The 25,194-nt window shown below is 41.4% G+C and overlaps 1 protein-coding gene across 2 annotated transcripts in view; it reads right to left on the bottom strand.

Annotated features, from left to right (window-relative positions):
• LOC126187849 (abscission/NoCut checkpoint regulator) overlaps positions 1 to 25,194 on the bottom strand; it is a 168,710-nt gene that overhangs the window by 74,448 nt on the left and 69,068 nt on the right. For both annotated transcript variants that reach the window (XM_049929162.1, XM_049929161.1), the window contains exon 2: positions 19,534 to 19,712. In XM_049929162.1, coding sequence (XP_049785119.1) covers positions 19,534 to 19,712 — 179 coding nt within the window. The remainder of the gene's footprint in view (positions 1 to 19,533; positions 19,713 to 25,194) is intronic.

The raw sequence follows: 25,194 nt of genomic DNA, 5'->3' as shown, positions 1-25,194 counted from the left end.
TACAATAGAATGGAGAGACTCATAGAAACAAAAATTGGGGAAAATCAGTCTTTGTCCCACAGAAATATAGGAATATGTGAGGCAGTACAGACCCTAAGACTTATAAAATTGCGGATATGAAAACCTACATTCACAGAATTTGCAGATTTCAAGACATCATTTGACAATATTGAATAGAATACACTCTTTAAAATTATGGAAGTAGCAGGGATAAAAAACAATGAGAGAAAGGTACAGAAACCATACTACAATTAATAGTGTTGAAACAAATTAAAGCAAGACAGTTACTGAGAAGAGAGGTAGACAGGGTTGTACATTATCTCCAATGTTATTTGGAAGTAAACAAAACTAAGGAAAATTTGGAAAGGGAATTAAAAACTTTGAAGTTTGCCAATGACATTTTAATTATGTCAGAGGTAGCAAAGGGCTTGGAAGATCTGTTGGCTGGGATGGATAGCAGTTGAAAAAGAGGTTATAAGAGGAACATACACAAAAGTAAAATGGAATGAAGTCATTAAATCAGGAAATGCTGAGGGAATTACACCAGGAAAATCTTAAAACTATGGATCATGGTAGTGAGGTAGGTACAGTATGTCTTGATTTCCAAGAAGGGTTTGGCTCAGTAGCATATCTGGACTTATTATCGAAAGTTCAATCATTTGGCATATCAAGTGAAATTCATGACTTGATTGAGGCTTTCTTGGTAGGGAGGTTGCATCTCGCCTGGAGAGTCATTAAAAAGTGTAGAATTAACTTCAGATATGCCCCTGGGAAGAATGCTGGGACACTTGTTGTTCATGTTGTACATTAATGACCTGGCAGGCAGGTGACATTAACAGTGACCTCAAACTTTCCACAGATGATGCAGTTACCTGTAATGAAGTACTGTTTGAGAAAAGCTGCTTATGCAGGGTGGGGCAGATTGTAGATTGTATTTTATTGGTCCTGTTGTCTACATAGCAGCTTATGCATAAGACATTGGACAAGTCAAGTTATAAATATACAGGCTGAAAGTAATTTCAAGGCATACATATTTAAGCTTACAATAATACACTTTACACACAAGTATTTATATAACACATTTCATAAATTTAAATATTCTTCAATGGAATAAAAGCAGTGATGCTGTAAATATGACTTTAGAGATTTTCCAAATGTATTGACCTCAGTGATAGCTTTTATGTTTTCAGGAAGTTTGTTATAAAGCTTAACTCCCATGTGAAAAGTACCTTTTTGGCACAGTGCTGTGCTGATTTGAGTCATATGTAAGTTCCTGTTTTGTCTGGTAAAGTGCTCATGTATATCACAGTTTTTTTGTAGCCTCTGGTCCTTGCCTATTACATTTAATTTAAAGAACAAAAGGGTTTCCATAATGTATACACACGGTAATGGGGGAATACCAGATTTCTTAAACAGGGGTTTACAAGAGTCTCTAGGCTTGCACCCAAACAAGATTCTAATGTGAAAGTGTCCCAGGGAACAGAGTTCCAGGGTATAAAGAATCACAGCAGAGGAGAGGAAATACAGTACTAACCTGACCATAACAGATGTTGAAAGTGACCACCATTCATCTCTTGGCAGTTTTGGGCCCTGGTCAGGAAGTTTCTGAAAGCAGATTGAAGCTGGACTGCTGGAATTGCTGCAATCTCATCCAAAATGTTCTGCTGCAGTTCTTGAAGACTATGAGGGTCGTTTCAATACACCTTAGAATTGAGGGCCTCCCATATAAAGTAATTTCAAACTAACAGATCAGGTGACCTAGGCAGTCAGTCAGGGCTGTGACTAGACTCACCTCTGGTAACAACTCTTTCAGGTATGAAGATTGCGTATCTGTGCTCCAAGGTTTGGTCTGTTGTATAGGCAGTTGCTCCATCCTGTTGGAAGTAACTGAGGTCTTTTCCTCCTCTGTTAATGCTGCCACAAATGGTACACAACCGTCCACACCATGTTTATTTGTCCCATCCTGTACATTCTGTCAGATCTTGATGAGATTTCAATGTGGTGCAAATGTTTGTAACTTGCTTTAAATGTATGGGAGAAGGGGGGGGGGGGGGATGGGAGTGGTGGGGAGAGGGGAAGAGTGTGGGACTCATAGCATTGCTGAAACTGGTAGCCACATGAAATAAGTTTGGAAACTAAATGGCTGAAAGGAATTGAATTTTACATCCTGTATCAAACAGCCATGTCCCCCAACCATCTCTGAAAAGATGGACATACAGAGTCAGCAAAAAGGACAAATGGGCCATATTGAACAAACACAGTGGGGGGCTACAGGAATAGTCAGAGGTTTGTTTGATCTACGAGACAGGTTACAGAGATATTGAAGAAACTGAAGTGGCAAAGACTTTAAGATACACTTTTAGTTTTCATTAACCTTGTATGTTTCGACTTTCCATCATTTTCAAAGGCATTGCTATGTCAGTCATATAAAAAATTAGATACACTGTATTACATCAACATTCTCGAGCACAAGACATTGACATGATACAGTGTATCTTATGTTTTTTATGTGACTGACATAGCAATCTCTTTGAAAATTACAAAGTCAAAACATGTAAGGTTGATGAAAAATAAAAGTGCGGTCACGACATAAGCAAAGTTACTAAAACAGAAGCCCAGATGGCCGTATCACCTCATGGCATTTTCATGCAAATTGCAGCTGAGTTTAAGATAGTTTGCATCTATCTTGAGAAAGCCTAATTAGAAAGTTTCAAAAACTAGCTTTAAATGATGAAGCTAGGAATATACTACAACCTCCTACATACTGCTCTCATAAAGATTGCACGGACAAAATCAGATTATTTACAGAGCACACAGAGGCCCTTAAACAATCATTCTTCCCAGTCACAATATATGAATGAAACAGGAAGAGGCCCTAACAACACGTATAATGAAAAATATCCTCTACCATGCACCTCACGGCAGTTTGAGGAGTATTGATGTGGATATAGTAAATATCAAAACATCGAAAGTACTAAGAGAAATATTTTTCAAGCAGTACCAATGGAACACCAAGAAAGAAAAATGGAATAAACACGATAAAACTGTAACAGCAACATCCTACATAATGTATCTTCTAATCAGACTTACACCCACAGTTAATGACAGCTCATGTTGCACCACAATAAAAACCTGGGAAGCTGCCAGATTGTGATCTGTCATACAGACCTACCACACTTTCGTCAATGTATGTAAAACACAGGAATGTCTAATCAAACATAAAACAGAATCGTAGGTTGAGGCACAGCATCTTCACAGTATTGTAAGGTGCTTAAAAGTGTTATTAGCAAGGCAAAAAGTATGTGGGATGCAAATAGAATAGCTAATTCACAGGATAAAATTAAAGCCATATGGTCAGTTGTGAAGGAAGTGTCTGGTCAGCAGCACAAGGTTGACGATATAAAGTCAGTTTGCAGTAATAATATTTCTGTTACTGATAAATCAGATATATGTACAGCATTTAACAACCATTTTCTGAGCATTGCTGGTGAATTAAATAAAAATTTAGTATCTACAGGAAATCATATAAATTTCTTAGCAAATGCCTTTCCGAGACTGATGTCTGAAATACTCCTTTGTGATACAGACAAGAGGGAGACTGAGACAATAATCAAATCACTGAAGACTAAGGACTCTCATGGTTATGATGGAGTGTCTAGTAGAATATTAAAGTACTGTGCTGCACATGTTAGCCCTGTATTTAGCCATATTTGTAATTTTTCCTTTAGGAATGGTCAGTTTCCTGAGCGATTAAAGTACTCAGTAGTAAATCCGCTTTATAAAAAGGGAGAAAGGGATAATGTAGATAATTTTAGACCTATTTCTATGCCATCAGTGTTTGCAAAAGTTATCGAAAAGGCTGTGCATGTAAGGTTAATCGATCATTTTATATCACACGATTTGCTATCAAATGTACAGTTCGGCTTTAGAAGTCGTTTGACAACTGAAGATGCTATATTCTCTTTTCTCTGTGAGTTACTGGATGGGCTAAACAAAAAGTTTCGAACGCTTGGCGTATTTGTTGATTTAACAAAGGCATTTGACTGTGTTGATCACACAATATTGCTCCAGAAGTTGGACCATTACGGAATAAGGGGAGTAGCTCACAATTGGTTCACCTCTTACTTTAGCAACAGACAGCAAAAGGTCATTATCCACAATGTTGATAACGGCTGTGATGTGGGATCTGAGTGGAGTACTGTCAAGTGGGGGGGGTGCCCCACGGATCAGTGTTGTGGCCGCTCCTGTTCCTTATTTATATAAATTATATGCCCTCTAGTATTACGGGTAACTCTAAAATATTTCTGTTTGCTGATGACACTAGCTTGGTAGTAAAGGATGTTGTGTGCAACATTGACTCGGTTTCAAGTAGAGCAGTACATGACCTCAGTTCATGGCTTGTAGAAAATAAACTAACATTAAATCACAGTAAGACTCAGTTTTTACAGTTCCTAACACACAATTCAACAAAACCTGACGTTTTAATCTCTCAGAACGGGAATATGATTAGTGAAACTGAACAGTTCAAATTCCTAGGCGTTCAGATAGATAGTAAGCTGTCGTGGAAAGCCCACGTTCAGGATCTTGTTCAAAGACTTAATACTGCCATTTTCACTATTCGAACGGTATCGAAAGTGAGTGATACTTCGACACGTAAATTAGTCTACTTTGCTTATTTTCATTCACTTATGTGTTATGGTATTATGTTTTGGGGTAACTCTTCCCATTCTAGAAGGATATTTTTGGCTCAGAAACGGGCGGTTCAGGCAATAAGTGGTGTGAGTTCACAAACCTCTTGTCGACCTCTGTTCACGAGTCTGGGTATTTTGACATTGGCCTCTCAATATGTATATTCCTCATTGTCATTTCTTGATACCAATATTAGTTTATTTCCAACAATAAGCAGCTTTCACTCGGTTAATACTCGGCAGTAATCAAACATCCATTTGGATCAGATTTCCTTAACTCTTGTGCAAAAAGGTGTGCAGTATACTGCTGCATCCATTTTCAATAAGCTGCCACTCGAATTCAAAAATCTTAGCAGTAATCCACGCGCTTTCAAATCGAAACTGAAGAGTTTCCTCATGGGTCACTCCTTCTATTCTGTCGAGGAGTTCCTTGAAAAATTAAGATGATTCTCATTGTATTGTTGATAGCGTTTGCTTAAACTTATGGACTGATTTTCTTTCAGGTTCATGAACATTTATTTTTATCTGTTATTACTTTTTATGTTGTAAGTTCATGTACTGACACGTTCCATGACCTTGGAGATTTGCTCCTCAATTTGGTCCTACGGAACTTGACATTTAAATAAATAAATAAGTCAGTCATACTGGTTCAGAAACAGAGACAGGCACACAAAGCATTTGTTCCTTTGGTGACATACATACAACTCATCCTTGCTGATACATGAGCAGTTTCCATATGTCAATTTCTCTCTATCCCTTTTGGCCACCAATCTCTAACATCACTACTATTCCAAGTGCATTTATTCACAAGTTGGATCATGACGCAGAACATACACACTATTTGTGCAAGTAGAACAAGTAAAAGGCTCCCCAAGGCTCTGTCCTGCCCCACTGATGTTCAACTCATTCATAGCAGATGTTCAGTCTTCAACACAACTACACAAATATTACAATATGATGTTTCAAGACAATATGAGTATATTAAACAAATTGTTTTTTCAATACTGCCTCAAAATTTTTCCCCACAAATTATCTGTGTGCATATGTTCAAGATGTAAGGCAAACAGACTATCATGGGCGTCACGTATCAAATATACAAGCTAAAAATGTAAAGGAGTCAAAAACACAATGAGCGGCGACACACTAATTAACACGTATTAAAAATTATAACCCAGGGACCAAGCAAAACAATGTACAATATTTTGCTCAACGGCAAACTGGATTTCACAGAGAAAGATCACGTTCAGATAACATTTTACTCTCAAGTCATATCAATGAAAAACAAAAGAGTAACTCACTTCCTACTTATAATTATACATGGTATCCCAAAGGAATGGTCAGTTTTCACAAATATAATAGGAATGATCATTCGAAGGAAGAAGAAAAAAAAAAAAAGAGTCCAGTAAACATTACACACCTTAAGAGCTTTGAGCACTTTATCTTCACTTCTGTAAAACATGTCTCTTCTACTGAATAAGTGCTAACAGCTCTTAGAGTATGCACTTCAGAGCCCATGTTTACTACTCTTTTGCTTCAAAGATTGTTCCCATCGCCTCCTTGAATATTGACTGTCTAGGGACACCCTATATAAAAGCACTAGATCAAGTAAACCATGGGAAATTGTGTATCATTCTGGAGGAAAATGAAACTACATATGAGGTGTGGGATGAACTTTTATGTTAGCTATATTTAGTCCAATCTTGTTTTTATGATTCCTATGGGAACAATACATAGGTGGCTGAAGAATATCTCCAGATTATTCATATAAAACTAATTCTTGATACTTTGTAAGCATGCTTTCATGGGATGATAGTCATCTATCTTGAATTGAAGCATCCGCTAATTAAAGTTTTTCAACATTTCCATGAAGCTCTTTCACAAATCAAAATAACCTTGGATCATTCCTGCCACCTTTTTTTGTATATGTTTAATATTCCTCTCATTAGTTTTACTTGGTATGGTTCCCACAAACTTGAGCAATATTCTAAAATGGGACACACAAGTGATTTGTAAGCAGTCTCCTTTGTAAACTGACAGCCTTTCAGTACCCTATCAATAGTCCTCCATTTGCCTTTGCTAGGACTGAGCCTATGTGATTCATAACCCTACAAACTGTTACAATCATGTACTTGTACAAGTTCACTAATTCCAACTGTGACTCACTGACCCTTCTTCTTTTTGCATTTTTTGAAAAGAACAATTTTAGATTTCTGAACATTTGAAATAAATTTCCAATCTTTGTAGTAGTTTGAAATATTATCAAGATCTGACTAGACACTTGCACAGTTTTTAGGCAGTACTTCACTATACATGATTGCATCATCTGGGAAAATGCAATTATACTAAAGGTAAACAGCGTTTTAATAAACAACTGGGGACCACACTGAAATTTCCAAACCCATGGTTATTCCTGTATTCTTTGAACAAAAAGAATATGGACAACACAAATGAGATTCTTGAGAAGAACAGTAGGACACACATGACAAGACAGAAAAAGGAGTACAGACAGACATAATGACAAAATTATGAGGTAAAGACATGGCACACAGCACTACAGAACAAAATGAATGAATGTCTCGGATAGATTAGATCACATATATCAACAATCTCAATAAGAAGTACAAGTCGTAATGGGCTACACAGCCTAATTAGTGATTGCGAAAGGACTACTTGGGAATCATTGAACAGAAATAAGCAGTAAATTATAAACACAAAATAGCCAACATATGCAACCATTGTTAGTGAACATATTCAACATAGTAATATCTATCATGAATACAACCTATGTAATATACAACCTACTAGTTATCTAATTTATAAGGTGGATTTAAAAAAAAAATTACCAGAATAGACAACAATTCTGCTCCAGTTCTGTTACCCTGTGGTTGTAAATGGCCTCTGGATCTAGATCCAGATATTATTAGAAATAGTTGATACCATGTCATCAGTTAGTTCTTTTATATATTCCAGTAGCTCAAGTACAGCCCACACTGTCAGTTGCACCAGAAATGTTCTTCAGTAAATGACTAAACTGAAATTAAATCATCTGAAAAATTTCAAACAGTGTGGTGATACATATCACTTTGGGAATGAAAACTATAAAATCTGGTGTCATAGGTAAAAGCAAGATATGGTGTGGGATTATTAATTTATTTGCATGTGGTGAGTCATGCTAAGGGATGAAGTGCGTCTTCAAGATGGGACAACAATTGGAGCAACACTGCAAAAGGAAATACATACTTGGACACATGAATGGAAGTTCTTCCAGTGACTGAGTTGTTTTGTTTTTGGACATAAAAACAACTACGGTCATACACACTCATATCACAATTGCAGAACACAAAGACAAAGAGAGGAGTTAAAAATTACTACATGTTACTCCCAATCAACAGAAAAGAAGACAGCTAAAAACAGGGACATGGAGAAATGTCTATATAATACACCACAAAGAAATGGAAGTCCTGAACTAAAAATTAAATGTCCTTTGCCATATTGCTACAACAGAGAAAAAGTAAAACACAGTTGACAGCCCGTGCCTAGTTCACTAAAATGGCCGATAACTCAGACAGCAAACACAAACAAGAACACAAGTGGTTGAAAAAAGGGCATTCGATCAGGAAATGGCAGACCATCAAACATTGAGCACAATGAGCACAAAGTGGAATGGAAGCTCCACTTAACACATGGTGATGGTTAAAAAGACAGTGTCCAATACACAACCTAGCTACAATGATCTCATGGTGAGAGGGCCGAGAGGAGGTCGTCCAAGCACACTTTGAGAGGCTTAATAAGCCACAGCTTGTTCCCATGAAGGGAGGACCAGCGGTGATGCCAAGTGACACAACCTGTTGACAGACGGTAACACAGAGATCATTGGAGGGAATGTAAGAACTAGCAGGCTGAGGTACGAGGACTACAGCCTTGGCGGCAGCATGAGTGGTCTCGCTTCCTGTCAGGCTGATGTGACCAGAGGCCCACATAAACATCACAGTGGAGCCATCAAGACTGATTAAGTGAAAGCTTTCCCGGACCCGTAGCTCTAAGGTATGGATGGTGTACAGTACACACAACTTTTGAATGGCACTGAGAGAGTCAGAACAGACAACGCAATTGAAAAGCCTGTGTCGCCAGATGTACTGCGTAGCCTGATACCGGGCGAAGAGCTCTGCTGTAAGTAATAAGCAGTGTTCCATAAGCCGATACCAGAAAACGTTGGTGCCAATGATGAAGGCACACCTGACACCACAGTCAGTCAAAGAGCCATCAATGTACACAAAGGTACTATCGCGAAGTTGCGTGTGAAGCTTGTGAAATTAAGACAATAGAGCGAGGCTGGAGTAGAGTCCTTAGGAAGCGAATGAAGGCCAAAATGAACACGGGCCACCTCACGAAGCCTAGATGGTGGAGAGTTCACACCCATCGGTAAAGTGGCAGGTAGCATGAAGTTAAGCTGCCGGAGCAAGAGCTGAAAGTGAACTCCAGAAGGTAACAGAGAAGAGGGACACAGCCCATACTGATGATCAAAGATGATCAAAGTAGTCATCAACAAAGGAAGCGGCATAGGATGGGTGGCCACACAAAGCAGATAAACAGCATGCCTATCTGCTGAGGTGAGAGAAATGGGGCGGTAGTTGGAAGGAAGGTGTCTGTCCTTATCGAATTTAGGTATGGGTATGACAGTGGCTTCACACCAGCATCTGGGAAACGTGACCTCTGCCCACATGCGGTTGTAAGTATGAAGCAGAAAGTACTTGCCCACCAGAGAAAGGTGCTGCAACAGGGTGTATACGGGGACAAGGAAAAAAAATTCCCGGATTATTCCCGGATTTCTCCCGGATATTCCGTTTAAAAAATATGCTTTTTCTCGGGCGAAAATACACTTTTTCTGTGCTAAGTGACAGTAGGTTTTCCGTAGATTTTCCCTCGGAACTGTAAAACTTATCAATCCTTTGAATGGTTAACGTTTTATACAATCACGCAGAACTTCCCGGAAAAAAAAGAAAAGACGGGGCAGAGAAGTTCTGGAAAGACCTTTGATTTGCAGCAACATATACGCTGCATATTTTCGTTTTACGAAAGTATAAATTCGAATTGCACCAAACACAGCGCGTTAGTTTCCAGAGCGTTGAAACCGATTAAGAGTAACATGCTACAACAGAAGCTAAGTTTTCACGTGTAATATTGATTTTTTTTTTTTTTCTTTTTTTTTTTTTTTTTTTTTTTTTTTAAATTCAGAAATTTACTTTGAAAGTAACGCTTTTCTAACCACCGTTCGCAATACTATCCAGAGACTGTTAGAAATAGGTTCGATTTACCAGTTGCCAGAGAGCGCCAGAAAAACAGGCATTATTGTGCTTGTGCAATTGTATTGGTGTAGGAAGCCCGCATGTTCGTGTGTATAAAGCACTAACAGAGCTTACATTACACCATAAAAGAAACAGGTCATCACAGGGTACTCCAAAGAACATCGGAATTTCGTAAACTATACTAAAATGCATAATTCGGCTTGAGTGCAAATTGGCTTTTTCCAGATTCACAATGAAGTAGGTCTCATCTGATATTAAGCTTTTCAGTGTGGTTTTTGGGATGTAAATTTTCTTGGAGTACCAGTACTCTGCTATCTCATTTTTGGTTCTTTATTATGGCATAATGCCATGTATGGCAGAAGATGATAACGTGCACTTGAAATTCAGCGAACAGTTGGAACTAGGCAATACTGTAGAATGAAACACTTCGTTTCAAATAAAATGACTGCCTTAGCGGAAAGATTAATAAAGCCAAATTTCTTTAGCAAACTTGCAAAATTAAATTCACTGTTCTGCAAGGCGATTAATGTTAGACTGCTACAAACTTGGAAATAAAATAAAATCAGAAAACTGAAATTAATAATATTTTTTGCCCTCCGTAATTATGTGAATGTATTTTAATTCACCTGATATCCGTTTTGTTTTCATTTGATGTGGGAGCTGTACACGAAGAGAAGCAGCGAAATCACTTAACGTAAACACGGGTCACGTGGAGATAAACCCCCTCCCCACTACAACTCTGTGCAAGAGTGAATCTGGCAGCTAGGGCGCGGGAGAAAATTTTTTCTCGTTTGCATCTGGATGCTTGCTGCTACTACCGATACAGCTAACAGCCAAACTTCAAGTAGCGGGAGAAGATACTGCTTATACACGAGGTGCCCGCATCTCATGGTCGTGCGGTAGCGTTCTCGCTTCCCACGCCCGGGTTCCCGGGTTCGATTCCCGGCGGGGTCAGGGATTTTCTCTGCCTTGTGATGGCTGGGTGTTGTATGCTGTCCTTAGGTTAGTTAGGTTTAAGTAGTTCTAAGTTCTAGGGGACTTATGACCACAGCAGTTGAGTCCCATAGTGCTCAGAGCCTTTTTTTTTTTTATATATATACGCGAGTCAAATGTGCATGCGCAACAGACCGCTGGAAATTGGTCAAACGAACCTAATGTGAACAGTTGTGACGTCATGCTCAAAGCAAGCAGTTTATTGTTAGGAAGAATTACAGTCTGCGCCCTACGGCCTTTGACATATTTTTGCTATTTGCAGACGCTTGTGTGTGCACGGTGTTTCGTTGTTGTAAATTGCACATTTCCTTTGCCACTAAAGTTTTATTTTTTTCCCTCTCGTTTATATTTTCTTGCTGCAGTATCATTCTCCAGTAGCAGGATACAAGAACATTCTTTGCTAGAGAATCAATTCTGCAGTCAAAATTACAAAAATTTAACTGAAAGCTAAAACAATGAAAAATTCCCGGAATTCCGAAAAATTCCCGGGTTTTTCCCGGTTTTCTCCCGGATGAAAAAATTCCCGGGTTTTTCCCGGATTTCCCGGTTGTCCCGGGTCGTAGACACCCTGTGCAACATATAAATGTTAACATTGTCTGGCCCTGGGGTGGAGGATTGGACTGAAGTGAGAGCATGATACAGCTCCCTCATAGTGATGGTGGCATTGTAGCACTCATGATTCTGAGAAGAGAAGGGTATCACCCAAGTCTCCTCTGCTCATATCCGATGGAGGAAGGCAGGGTGGTAGTGGGAGGAGCTCAAAAACTCTGCAAAATGGTAACCCATGGTGTTGGAGATTGCAATAGGGTCCACTATGACATTGTCTGCTACTGTCAAGCCAGAAATTGGGGAATGGATCTTGGTCCCAGAGAGCCGTTGGAGGTTAGCCCACACAACAGAAGAGGGAGTTGAGCTGTTAAAAGAACTAGTGAATGAAATCCAGCTAGCTTTTTTGCTATCCCAAAGAACCCGACAACACTATACACTCAACTGTTTATAATGTATGCAGTTTTCCATTGTAGCATGATGGTTAAAAATGCAGATAGCATGTCTCCATTCACAAATTGCACCGCGGCATGCCTCAGTCCACCAAGGGGCCGGGACGCAGCATAGTAAAGAGGAAGTGCGAGGAATGGAATGTCTTGTGGTCGTAAAGATAACGTTTGTAAGATATTCTACCTGGTCATCACAACTGGGGACGTATTGTTCGTTGAAGGTCACCAGGGAGGAGTAAAGCCTTCAGTCAGCCTTAGTAAGCTGCCATTTAGGCGTGCATGGGGGTTGGGTAGGAGTCAGGAATTGAAGAGCACTTGGGAAATGGTTGCTTGAGTATGTGTCAGAGAGAACAGACCAATCACGATGAAGGGCAAGCTGGCCAGTGCAGAAGAACAGGTGTGTGTGTGGAGTCTGAAAGCAATGTTGGTGCTCCTTTATTAAGAAAGAGGAGGTTAAGTTGATTGAGAAGGTCAACCAAGAGGGCACCTCTCAGACAGGTTCTGGGAGAACCCGAAAGGGGATGGTGTGCATTAAAGTCACCAAGCAGCAGAAAGGGTTGAGGTAGCTGCCCAATAAGCTGAAGGAAGTCTGCCCTGGTGACATCAAATGAGGGAGGGGAAAAGATCAAGTGAGGGAGGAGAAGGCAAACTGCAACAGCTTGAAGGCAGGTAGTGAAGGAGATGGACTGATTATGAACAGCATCCCATATGATCAGCATGACTCCACCATAAGAAGGAATGCAGTCCTCAGCGGGAAGGTCAAATGGACCAGAAAGAAATGTGAGAGCTCAAAGCAGTCGTGAGGATGCAATTTTGTTTCCTAGAGGCAGAGAAGAAGCACACGCTGGCATTATAAGAGCAGCTGTAAATCCTCTTTGTCTCATCAATGGCCATGAATGTTCCATTAAGGCGTCGGCATTCTCCCTGTTGATCTGCGGAGTCAAGGGCAGAAAAACAGTTGGCAGTGTGCACTGGCAACACAGAGGTCAGCTGCAGCAACATAGAGGCCAGCTGCATGAGGATATCACGTAGTGACACCGTCAAAGAGGATCTTCGAGTCAGTGAAGGAGAAGAACATTTGCCTTTGTTTGATTTGTTAGAGAATTTCTGGTTGACAGAGGAAGACTCAGATATTTTCTGGCCGAAGGGATGTAGGATGTCTTTTCAGGAGTATTCCTTCTGTCCTTTCCAGCCTGCCGGTCGTGTAGCAGGTGACTTCACCCCATGAGGTGAAAGATTGGTGGCTTGTTGCACAACTGGACGAGAAGAAGGTGATGCTACCATGACACTGGAGATTTCACAACTGCAGTGCTGAATTTGAGTTCATGTCTGCGTGGCCATGTGCTTCATGGAGCAAGATGTAGCAAGAACCATACTATAAGTGGCAGATTTTAGAATACTGGGTTTGCAACTAGCCAATAACTTGCGACTGATTGAGTAAGACACCTTTTCCTTTACCCGGATCTCCTGGACAGCCCACTCATCGAGATACAGGGGATAATCCTGAGACCAGGCAGCACGGTCACCACTGCAGTTGACACAGTGGGGAGAAGGAAGCGGAAATCGACCTTCTGAGAATCCCTACCACAGGTTACACATTTGGCCGGGTGTCGACAGGACATTTGATTGTGGTTGAAATGATGACTGTGATAACTTCATAGCCTGTTTTGATCTTGGAGGGAAGCACCACTCTATCGAAACATCTACATTTACATCCATACTCCGCAAGCCGCTTGACGGTGTGTGGCGGAGGGTACCTTGAGTATCTCTATCGGTTCTCTATAGGTTCTCCCTTCTATTCCAGTCTCGTATTGTTCGTGGAAAGAAAGATTGTCGATATGCCTCTGTATGGGCTCTAATCTCTCTGATTTTATCCTCATGGTCTCTTCACAAGATATACATAGGAGGGAGCAATACACTGCTTGACTCCTCGGTGAAGGTATGTTCTCGAAACTTCAACAAAAGCCCGTACCGAGCTACTGAGCGTCTCTCCTGCAGAGTCTTCCACTGGAGTTTATCTATCATCTCTGTAACGCTTTCGCGATTACTAAATGATCCTGTAATGAAGCGAGATGCTCTCCGTTGGATCTTCTCTATCTCTTCTATCAACCCTATCTGGTACGGATCCCACACTGGTGAGCAGTATTCAAGCAGTGGGTGAACAAGCAGACTGTAACCTACTTCCTTTGTTTTAGGACACCATTTCCTTAGGATTCTTCCAATGAATCTCGGCCTGTCATCTGCTTTACCAACAATTAATTTTATATGGTCATTCCATTTTAAAACACTCCTAATGCCTACTTCCAGATAATTTATGGAATTAACTGCTTCCAATTGCTGACCTGCTATATTGCAGCTAAATGATAAAAGATCTTTCTTTCTATGTATTCGTAGCACATTACATTGTCTACATTGAGATTCAATTGCTATTCCCTGCACCATGCGTCAATTCGTTGCAGATCCTCCTGCATTTCAGTACAATTTTTCATTGCTACAACCTTTCGATATACTACAGCATCATCTGCAAAAAGCCTCAGTGAACTTCCAATGTCATCCACAAGGTCCTTTATTTATAATGAGAATAGCAATGGTCCTACGACACTCCCCTGCGGCACACCTGGAATCCGTCTTACTTCGGAAGACTTCTCTCTATTGGGAATGACATGCTGCGTTCTGTTATCTAGGAACTCTTCAATGCAATCACACAATTGGTCTAATAGTCCATATGCTCCTACTTTGTTCATTAAATGACTGTGGGGAACTGTATCAAATGCCTTGCGGAAGTCAAGAAACACAGCATCTACCTGGGAACCCGTGTCTATGGCCCTCTGAGTCTCGTGGACAAATAGCGCAAGCTGGGTTTCACACAATCGTCTTTTTCTAAACCCATGCTGATTCCTACAGAGTAGATTTCTAGTCTCCAGAAAAGTCATTAAACTTGAACATAATACGTGTTCCAAAATTCTACAACTGATCGACGTTAGAGATCAGTTCTGCACATCTGTTCGACATCCCTTCTTGAAAACTGGGATGACCTGTGCCTTCCTCCAATTTTTTGGAACGCTACACTCTTCTAGAGACGTACAGTACACCGCTGCAAAAAGGGGCAAGTTCCTTCACGTACTCAGGGTAAAATTGAACTGGTATCCTATCAGGTTCAGCAGCCTCTCCTCTTTTGAGTGATTCTAATTGTTTTTCTATCCCTCATGCATATTGTTTGATGGTTTGGAACTTTGTCCACTGATCCTCAACACTATCTGTACTTGAGATAAAACTTTTGTGTTGAGCTGCCAAGTACTTTGAAATCTGCTTTTTGTCACTTTTGCTAAACAGAAAAATCTTCCTACCTTTTTTAATATTTCTATTTACGGCTGAAATCACTGATGCTGTAACCGCTTTATGATCGCCGATTCACTGTTCTGCGTTAACTGTTTCAAATAGTTAGGGTCTGTTTGTCACCAGAAGGTCTAAATTGTTATCACCACGAGTCGGTTATCTGTTTAGCTGCTCAAGGTAGTTTTCAGATAATGGTTGGTTGTTTTGGGGAAGGAGACCAGACAGCGAGGTCATCGGTCACATCGGATTAGGGAAGGACAGGGAAGGAAGTCGGCCGTGCCCTTTGAAAGGAACCATCCCGGCATTTGCCTGGAGCGATTTAGGGAAATCACGGAAAACCTAAATCAGGATGGCCGGACGCGGGATTGAACCGTCGTCCTCCCGAATGCGAGTCCAGTGTCTAACCACTGCGCCACCTCGCTCGGTTTTCAGATAATGCACTTAAAAAAATTTCACTGGATTCTTTATCCCTGCCATCCATTATAAACATTTGAGTCTCCCGATCTATATCTGGTAAATTAAAATCTCCACTCAAAACTATAACATGGTCGGGGAATCTACTCAAAATATTTCCCGAATTTTCCTTCAGGTGTTCTCCCACAACAGCTGCTGAGCCAGGGAGCCTATAGTGATATCCAACCATGTTTGAGGCTGCTTTAACTGTGACCTTCACCCAAATTATTTCACACTTCGGATCTCCATCAATTTCCTTCGATACTATTGCACATTCTATCGCTATAAACACACCTCCCCCTGCACTGTCCAGGCTGTCTCTGTGGTATACATTCCAATCTGAGTTTAGAATTTTATTACTGTTTACATCTGGTTTCTGCCAACTTTCCGTCTCTAGTACTATGTGGGCATTGTGACTATTTATTAATGAGAGCAGTTCTGGGACCTTTCTATAGACACTCCCGCAGTTTACTATTACAACATTAATATTATCATTCCCTGTTGCGTTTTGCCTGCTGCTACCTTGTAGCGTCTCAGGAGGCGTCTTGTCGGGCCTAGGGAGGGAATTCTCTAACCTAAAAAACCCACATGTGCACTCCACACGTACTCCGCTACCCCCGTAGCCGCTTCCTGTGTGTAGTGCACACCTGACCTATTCAGGGGGACCCTACATTTCTCCAACTGATAGCGGAGATTGAGAAATTTGCACCCCTGATCTCTGTAGAATCGTCTGAGCCTCTGGTTTAAGCCTTCCACTTGGCTCCAAACCAGAGGACTGTGATCGGTTCTGGGAACAACGCTACAAATAATTAGCTCAGATTCCACCCCACGAGCGAGGCTTTCCACCTTTACCAACTCCGCCAGCCGCCTGTATGAACTGAGGATGACCTCTGAACCCAGACGGCAGGAGTCATTGATGCCGATATGAGCAACAATTTGCAGTCGGGTGCACCCAGTGCTCTCTATCACCGCCGGCAGGGCCTCCTCCACATCTCAGATGAGACCCCCTGGCAAGCAGACAGAGTGAACACTGGCTTTCTTCCCTGAACTTTCCGCTATTTCCCTAAGGGAAATCACCTGCCTAACACTGGTGCTCCCAATCACTTATAAACCCCTCCCCCGTGGGCCTGCTCGGACCTTGCTGACGGAGCGGCCACATGTCCACTCACAGGCAGAGCAGGCGATGCCACACAGCCAGCCTCCAAATTGACCCTCCACCTCATGCAACGCGAATACCGTTGAACCCACCACACCCCTTGGGGAGAGGGTGGCCCAACCACGCCCTGTACCTGCGAAGATGTCTCGACAGCAGGGACCATGGGTGAATCATGTAACACCTGGAGTGTAGTATGTGATGCACCAGACTCCCCACTGCCGCTACACTCAGAGGCAGCAGCCTGAAGACAGCTGACCATGGCCATCAGCACATTCAGTAGTTCACGAACAGCGGCCAGCTCCTCCTGCGTCCGTACACAGCAGTCACACATCCTATCCATCCTAAGAAATCAACAATTTACTGCAGAGAGTTAAGTAATAAACTTTTAACTAGACTGCTAATTCGCTAAAGGTGGCTGATGGCTGACTAAACTGTGGTTACTAGGCACTTCTTGTTGGAAACAATGAAAATAAGCACCAATTGTCTCTGGACTGTATTCAAAACAAACACGAAATCTATGGAACACTATTACTAGTACTCTAAAATTAAAGCTTCCTAATAGCAAAAACACATGGAAAAAGGAGTGACAAGTAAGAAAGCCACAGTTAATACTTAAATTTACGTAGCTTGCTGCACAGGAGATGTGAAGCAGACAGCAGTTTGGGGCACTAAGGATGCATCTACCTTTTTCATGATACAATGTAATGAAATGACACCCTGATCATAGAAGTGATTAGGATTCCTGCCTCAGTCAGATCATAAACGGCCTTGTGTAAATAACACCACAGGAAGAATTCAGAGTCCTATGGGCCTCAACAAGAACAGAATAGCTGTGGAGAAGCAAAGTGCAAGCAGTTGTGCTTGGGAATCAGAAGTAGTCTCCAACAGCAAAGTCCCACTGCATAAACGTGAGCAGGATTTCACAAGGCCGGTAAATGCCATCAACACCTTTCTGAATAAGAAATGGATTTTCCATTGCAAAGGACTGACCGTCTTCAGTACGTGTGATCACTAGGAACCACGGTGCTGCTGGGAGGGTCTTTCAATCAGGAGTTCCATTCTGTTGACGTTTGGTAAACATTGACTGCGCAGATGACTGGCTCATTGCAAGAAAATTCCCCATGATTGTCAGCATCTCTAACAGCCTGCTCTTTCCAACTGGGGCCCCCTCTCAGAGGGGGGCTTATATGCCTTAGATGATTGTTCACACTTCAGGTCACACCTCCCAAACACCTGACAGAGGGATCAATTGGCAATTTGTGAAGGTAGCAACTTAAGCAATCACCCCTCCCTGGGCCTAGCCTGCACCAGAGAGCACACGCAAAGCCCACCTGTTGACCTGGGGCTGGGAATTATCCTTTACCCAGTCACTTATTACATATCAGACTCGTGGTTGGGCCTTCAGGAGCACACAGGAAGAAAGAAGAAAATGAAGACTCAAATGCCGAAGTGGAGGAAGGATAGAAGAAGGTGAATAAAGAAAGAAAAAAGGAACCAACAACAGTCTGTTTTGATGTCAGCCACTGAAAATGTGGAACACATTCTGAAACACACCCCAGATGTGTTCCCCAAGGGGAAGGGATTGGGGGGGGGGGGGGGGGGGGATGAGAATAGAAAAGATGCTGCTAAGCTGAAGTCCCATTGACAGCCACACATGAACCCACCAAAGAGCTTGATTTGATGGTGTGTGTGTGTGTGTGTGTGTGTGTGTGTGTGTGTGTGTGTGTGTGTGTGTAATGTCAGTGCATGGTTTACTGTACAAATTGACTTCTCATGTTATTCCAAAATAGTTAAAACTGCAGTATAGTCTCTCAACAGCAATACAAATACAGATGGAAAATAAGTCCAGGATGTGCCTTTCAAAAGGTTAGAGTCTAGAACATACAAAATAATAAGTATCATATTAACAATATTCTGCAATGTGATAACTGCCACACAAACACTGCAATCCCTGAATTTCATACAAAGGGAGGGCCACCATACGTTGTCAATAACTCCTTATGTCTCAATCCAAACTCCTTGATCACAATGAGATGACTTTTTCGAGACATTTCTGCTGCTTTATTTAGCACATCATTAGATTTTCCCCCTCCAGATTAAATTCTGTTTCCTATGGAGCCTTGTGGTCTTTCTGTGGGTAGGTAATCAGCTGCAGGAAAGTCAATCTGGAGATTACACAAAGAAGTCATTAGGCACATAAGATTGTAGAATTTCCTCACAATCAGTCGTATGTTCACTAATGTGAAGTTTAGATATAAATTCACTCTAATTTATGTGCCTATATATTGGCCAGCACGTAAACAATAAAGTGAGTGGTCATCTTTACAACTCCCACTGTTTACACTTCACCTAGAATTTTCCAGTATCTAATTAAGAATTATATTTTGATAGCCCATAGTAATCCCATCAAATATTTGCCATTCTGAGGCATATCATATTGCACTACCACCAGATGAATCATGTTTATCGTTTTTGTTGGCACCACTCTTTCAAAGGTAAGTGTACAGCCAGACAAAATGCAAGCTGTAAACATTTAAGAAATGTGCAGTAATGACAAGCATGAAAAAATGTACCAGCCAAAAATCATAATAAAACTCATAACTTACTTTATAACTGCTTGCGAGGGTGGCAACACTGGTTCAGATGAGCCAATGTGTTGATGATTTTCAAGCTTCTTGTAACAGTCCTGGCAAACAAGATGATGTGATGTGCCAAGCTTAGGTACAATGACCTTATATTTGAGGCACTTTGCACAATACGAGAAGCCACAGTTTGGACAACCAACCTAGAACAAAAAAAAAAAAAAACATTCACACTGAAATGTACGATTTCCACTCCTTTCCTCACAAAGTATGGAGATTATTAATCCTCCATCAGGCACACCCCAAGCAGGGACAAGGTTAGATGTACAGACTACAGTTGTAGTGATTTTATTTTCAGAGGCCACAAGTTAACTTACTGAAGGTCAGACCTACACTGGCTTAAACCTCATCCCCCAAAAGGAAGCTACTAGGTCTGAAACATGTCTGTCGCTGTGTAGAGTGGGATGGCATTCATTAGTGTTCGTGCAAGCTACACTTTTAGTCCATGTGACTAAAGGAGGATTAATAGCATCAGCAAACATATTAGTTTCCTCAGGGGACACCGCCTTAACGTAGCACTGTCCGTGTGGGCGAGGAGGTTTGTGTGCTCTGGATCCAGGACTATGCCAGCGGTAGCGAAGCTACCAGCAGGGTCACCCAAGCCGGACAGGCCAAAAGGGTGGAGCCAGACAAAGTGTGTCCCACAGTGACCTATCAAGCCTGTTCCCTATCCTATCCTAAGACTATCATTTTTGCTTGTCTTTTTCAATTCCCTACAATATATGGCAGGGAGGGCTCTAGAGGCATGGTGAAGCCAGTCTCCCTAAGCAAGTAAATCCGATACAAATCCAGGTCCTCCAGGTTGTGGGTTGATCATGGGGCTAACAACCCCATATCGGAAAACAACTCGATGTTCAGCAACCAATTCACAGAGAGAACTAAACTAGCCTCAAACTTATGACAACCAAGGCACATCAAATGGCAATGATTTTGGTATATCAGAACATGGAATGTAAGAAGTATCCTTCAGGGGTAGCCAGTAGGAAGCTCGAGGAGGTACCAAATTGATGTTGCAGCATGGCAAGAGATAAGATGGAAACAAACAGATGTGGTTGATCTCCAGCACTATACCTTGATCAATAGCAGGGAAGATGAAAATAGATTGGGAACAAGTTTATGGTAAAGAAACCCATCAGTTACGCCGTGATGGATATGAAACAATAAACCCCTGATGATGTCGATTGATGCTGAAGGAGAAATTCTCCAAATTGTCGCTGATTAGTGTGCATGCTCCAATGGAAGATGCAGCTGAAGAAGAGAAAGAAGAACTGTATGAGCAATTGGAGCAAGTATATGATAAGCTGCCAAAGTATGATGTCAAAATTATACTGGGGGATTGTAATGCTAAAGTGGGTAAAGAGAAAGAGAACCAACCGGTGGCAGGTCTTCATAGTAAACACCTGGAATCACATAACAATGGTTGGAAACATTGAATTTGCTTTTAGCAAAGGACTAGTAATTAAAAGCATGTGTTTCACACACAAAGACATTCATAAGGAGACTTAGATATCACCTGATGGGTTGTCGAGAAATCAAATAGATCATGTACTGATAGACGGATGGTTAAAACCTTAGAAAGGATTGCAGTTAAAGCCAGAAGGGCTGGGTCGGAGAAAAGAAAGGTCTACAATGTGGAGACGCTCAAAGATCAGAAGAAAAAGGAAGAGTATAGGAACAAAGTGCAGAAGATCAGCAGGATGGAGGGAAAGGATATCAACGTACTATGGGGGGAAACTAAGATAGCTTTAAATACAACAGCTTAAGAGGTACCTGGAGAAACACAAAAAACCCACGAATGGTTTGATGAAGTGATGTCAAAGGCGCTAAATAATAGAAATCAAGCTCTACAAAGTTTGTTACAGAGACCTACATGAAATAAAGTGGCTATGTTTAAAGAGAAGAGAAGGGTAGCTAAGAATTTAGCATGTATTAAGAAGAGCGTAGAGGAAAGGGAAAGGATGGATGAAATATAGAAGAACTTTGAAAATAAGCAGGGGAGGAAATTATTTTATGGGGTGGGGCAAATAAAGAGAGGATATTAGCCAAGGATGAACATGCTGAAATATGAGACAGGCAGTTCAATAGTTGGAAAGGAAAAAATAATAGAAACATGGGCACAACATTTTGAAGTGTTACTGTCAGACAGACATATCGTAAGTGAAGAACAAAATGGAGGGGCTAGAGAAGAAACTGAAGAACAAGAGGTGGATGGAGATGATGATGCAGTGTATATAGAACCACCATCGACAGAAGAGAAAAAGAGTCATTATAAAGCAACTTGGGAATAAGAAAGCTCCTGGACACGACCTGGTAATGGCAGAAATGATAAAACACAGAGGCGAAATATTAGTATGGAGGATACATAAAATAAATAAAATGGCCTGGGAAACAGAGAAAATAACAGAGGACTGGACATTAGCAGCCATCTGCCTATACATACGAAAGGATCACACATGCAGTGTAAGAACTATTGAGGAATATCTCTGCTTAGTATCGTCTACAAAATCCTTTATACGGCTATAACAAGGAGAGTAAGTAGAAGAGCAGAATGGATTCTAGGCAAGTACCAGGCAGGTTTTAGAGATGGGAGGTCTACAGATGACCATATCTTTACAGTATGTATGATGCTGGAGAAGACTTATGAATATAATGTAAGATTACAACATCTCTTTATAGACTTTAAACAGGCCTATGACAGAGTTAAAAGATCAGCACTATGGGAAACAATGCAGACATTAAAATTTCCTAAGAAGCTAATAAAATTAACTAAGATGACCCTGGAGAACAGCAAAAGCCAGGTTAAAGTTCAGTGTTGTCTGTCGAGATCATTCCCAACGGAAGTAGGACTAAGACAGAGAGACCCACTAACCGCAGTACTATTCAACCTAGTATTAGAGAACGCAGCAAGATCAATAACCACAAACCCAGGAGGCAACATTTACAATAGACTTCTGCAAATCTTAGCCTATGCCGATGCTGTAGTAATAAGGGCTAGAAGTACAGAGACGCTCACATCAGCCTTCAAAGAGTTAGAAGCCGCTTCCAAGAACCTTGGTAACTGAGAGAGATAGATAAAAGAAACACAGATTATCTAGAGTTAAAAGGGTACAACTTTGAAACAGTAGATAGCTTTATTTATCTTGGTTCAGTAATAACATCACAAAACAAAGTGAAGGCAGATATAACAAATCAGATTAAGGCTGCCGACAGATCACATCGAGCACTATATATCATGCTCAAAAATAAGAACCTATGTAGGAAACTAAAGCTGACACTACAAAACAGTGATCAACCAGCAGCAAGGCATGAGTACTGATAGAGGCTTTGGAGAAGAAACTAAGTATATGGGAAAGGAAAGTGCTCAGGAAGATTTTTGGTCCTGTAAAAGAAGGTGAGATATGGCGAATTAGGACTAATGAAGAAATAAGGGCTCTGTACAAAGAACCTGATTTGGTAACTTCAATCAAAGTGGGAAGGCTAAGATGGTTAGGACATGCCCAGCATATAACAGAAAAAAGGCTCCTGAAGAAGATGATGATGGGACATTCGGGTGGTAGAAGAAGGAGAGGACGACCGCATGTGAGTTGCCTGGAAGATGTGGAAGCCAACCTGAGAGCAGTGGGAGTGAGGAGGTAGCGCAGGTGTGCTGAAGACCGAGACGATTGGAAATCTGTGACTGAGGAGGTCAAGGACCTTAGAGGACTGTAGTGTCATGGAAACAGTCAGTCAGTGAAACATATTAGTTACACTACTGGCCATTAAAATTGCTACACCAAGAAGAAATGCAGATGATAAACGGGTATTCATTGGACAAATATATTATACTAGAACTGACATGTGATTACATTTTCATGCAATTTGGGTGCATAGATCCTGAGAAATCAGTACCTAGAACAACCACCTCTGGCCATAATAACGGCCTTTATACGCCTGGGCATTGAGTCAAACAGAGCTTGGATGGCGTGTGCAGGTACAGCTGCCCATGCAGCTTCAACACGATACCACAGGTCATCAAGAGTAGTGACGCGTATTGTGATGAGCCAGTTGCTCAGCCACCATTGACCAGACGTTTTCAATTGGCGAGAGGCTTGGAGAATGTGCTGGCCAGGGCAGCAGTCTAACATTTCCTTATCCAGAAAGGCCCATACAGGACCTGCAACATGCAGTTGTGCATTATCCTGCTGAAATGTAGGGTTTCGCAGGGATCGAATAAAGGGTAGAGCCACGGGTCATAACACATCTGAAATGTAGCGTCCACTGTTCAAAGGGCCGTCAATGCGAACAAAAGGTGACAGAGACATGTAACCAATGGCACCCCATACCATCATGCCGGGTGATACGCCAGTATGGCGATGACGAATACACGCTTCCAATGTGCGTTCACCGCGATGTCGCCAAACACGGATGCAACCATCATGATGCTGTAAACATAACCTGGATTCATCCGAAAAAATGACGTTTTGCCATTCATGCACCCAGGTTAGTCGTTGAGTACACCATCGCAGGTGCTCCTGTCCATCTGTCCGTGATGCAGTGTCAAGGGTAACTGCAGCCATGGTCTCCAAGCTGATAGTCCATGCTGCTGCAAACATCGTCGAACTGTACGTGCAGATGGTTGTTGTCTTGCAAACGTCCCCATCTGTTGACTCATGGATCAAGACGTGGCTGCACGATCCGTTACAGCCATGCGGATAAGATGCATGTCATCTCGACTGCTGGTGATACGAGGCCATTAGGATCCAGCAAGGCATTCCGTACTACCCTCCTGAACCCATCGATTCCATATTCTGCAAACAGTCATTGGATCTCGACCAATGCGAGCAGCAATGTCGCGATACAAAAAACTGCAATCGCAATAGGCTACAATCCGACCTTTATGAAAGTCGGAAATGTGATTGTAAGCATTTCTCCTCCTTACACGAGGCATCAAAACAAAATTTCACCAGGCAATGCCGGTCAACTGCTGTTTGTATGTGAGAAATCGGTTGGAAACTTTCCTCATGTCTGCATGTCATAGGTGTCGCCACCGGCGCCAACCTTGTTTGAATGCTCTGAAAAGCTAATCATTTGCATATCACAGCATCTTCCTGTTGGTTAAATTTCGCATCTGTAGCACATCATCTCTGTGGTGTAGCAATTTTAATGGCCTGTAATGTATATAATGTGATACTGCTGGAAAAGCAGACATGAGAAACAATGTAACTAATGCTAAGCAAGAACCTACATATTCTGCTGTAACACATTAAGATGGAAAGAGGGAGATGTTCATGTCAATATGGCATAGGGCAAAGGCTACTCACAGAGCCTTAAATATCATACTATCAATGTAGATCAGACAAACAGAAATGTTTCAAGACAGAATTTCAGTACAAATCCATAGTATCCAGCTGGAGTAAAAATCAAAATTTAGTACAGAGTTTATTCTTTTATAAAGACAATGTAGAAAACTTCACTCATAACCACATGTGAAATTTCTGAACCAAATCTTGGGTGAAGACCACAAAAATTACCGACAGACATTTTGAAAAATATCACTAACATGACTTTCTTACTTCTTGACTGTTAACTGAATATTCAGAAACATCTAACTTATTGAGAAACTGGGACAGAGTGATGCCTGAACTG

Source organism: Schistocerca cancellata, chromosome 5 (genome assembly GCF_023864275.1).
Source record: "Schistocerca cancellata isolate TAMUIC-IGC-003103 chromosome 5, iqSchCanc2.1, whole genome shotgun sequence".
Taxonomy (NCBI): domain Eukaryota; kingdom Metazoa; phylum Arthropoda; class Insecta; order Orthoptera; family Acrididae; genus Schistocerca; species Schistocerca cancellata.
This window is presented reverse-complemented; position numbering and strand designations above follow the sequence as displayed.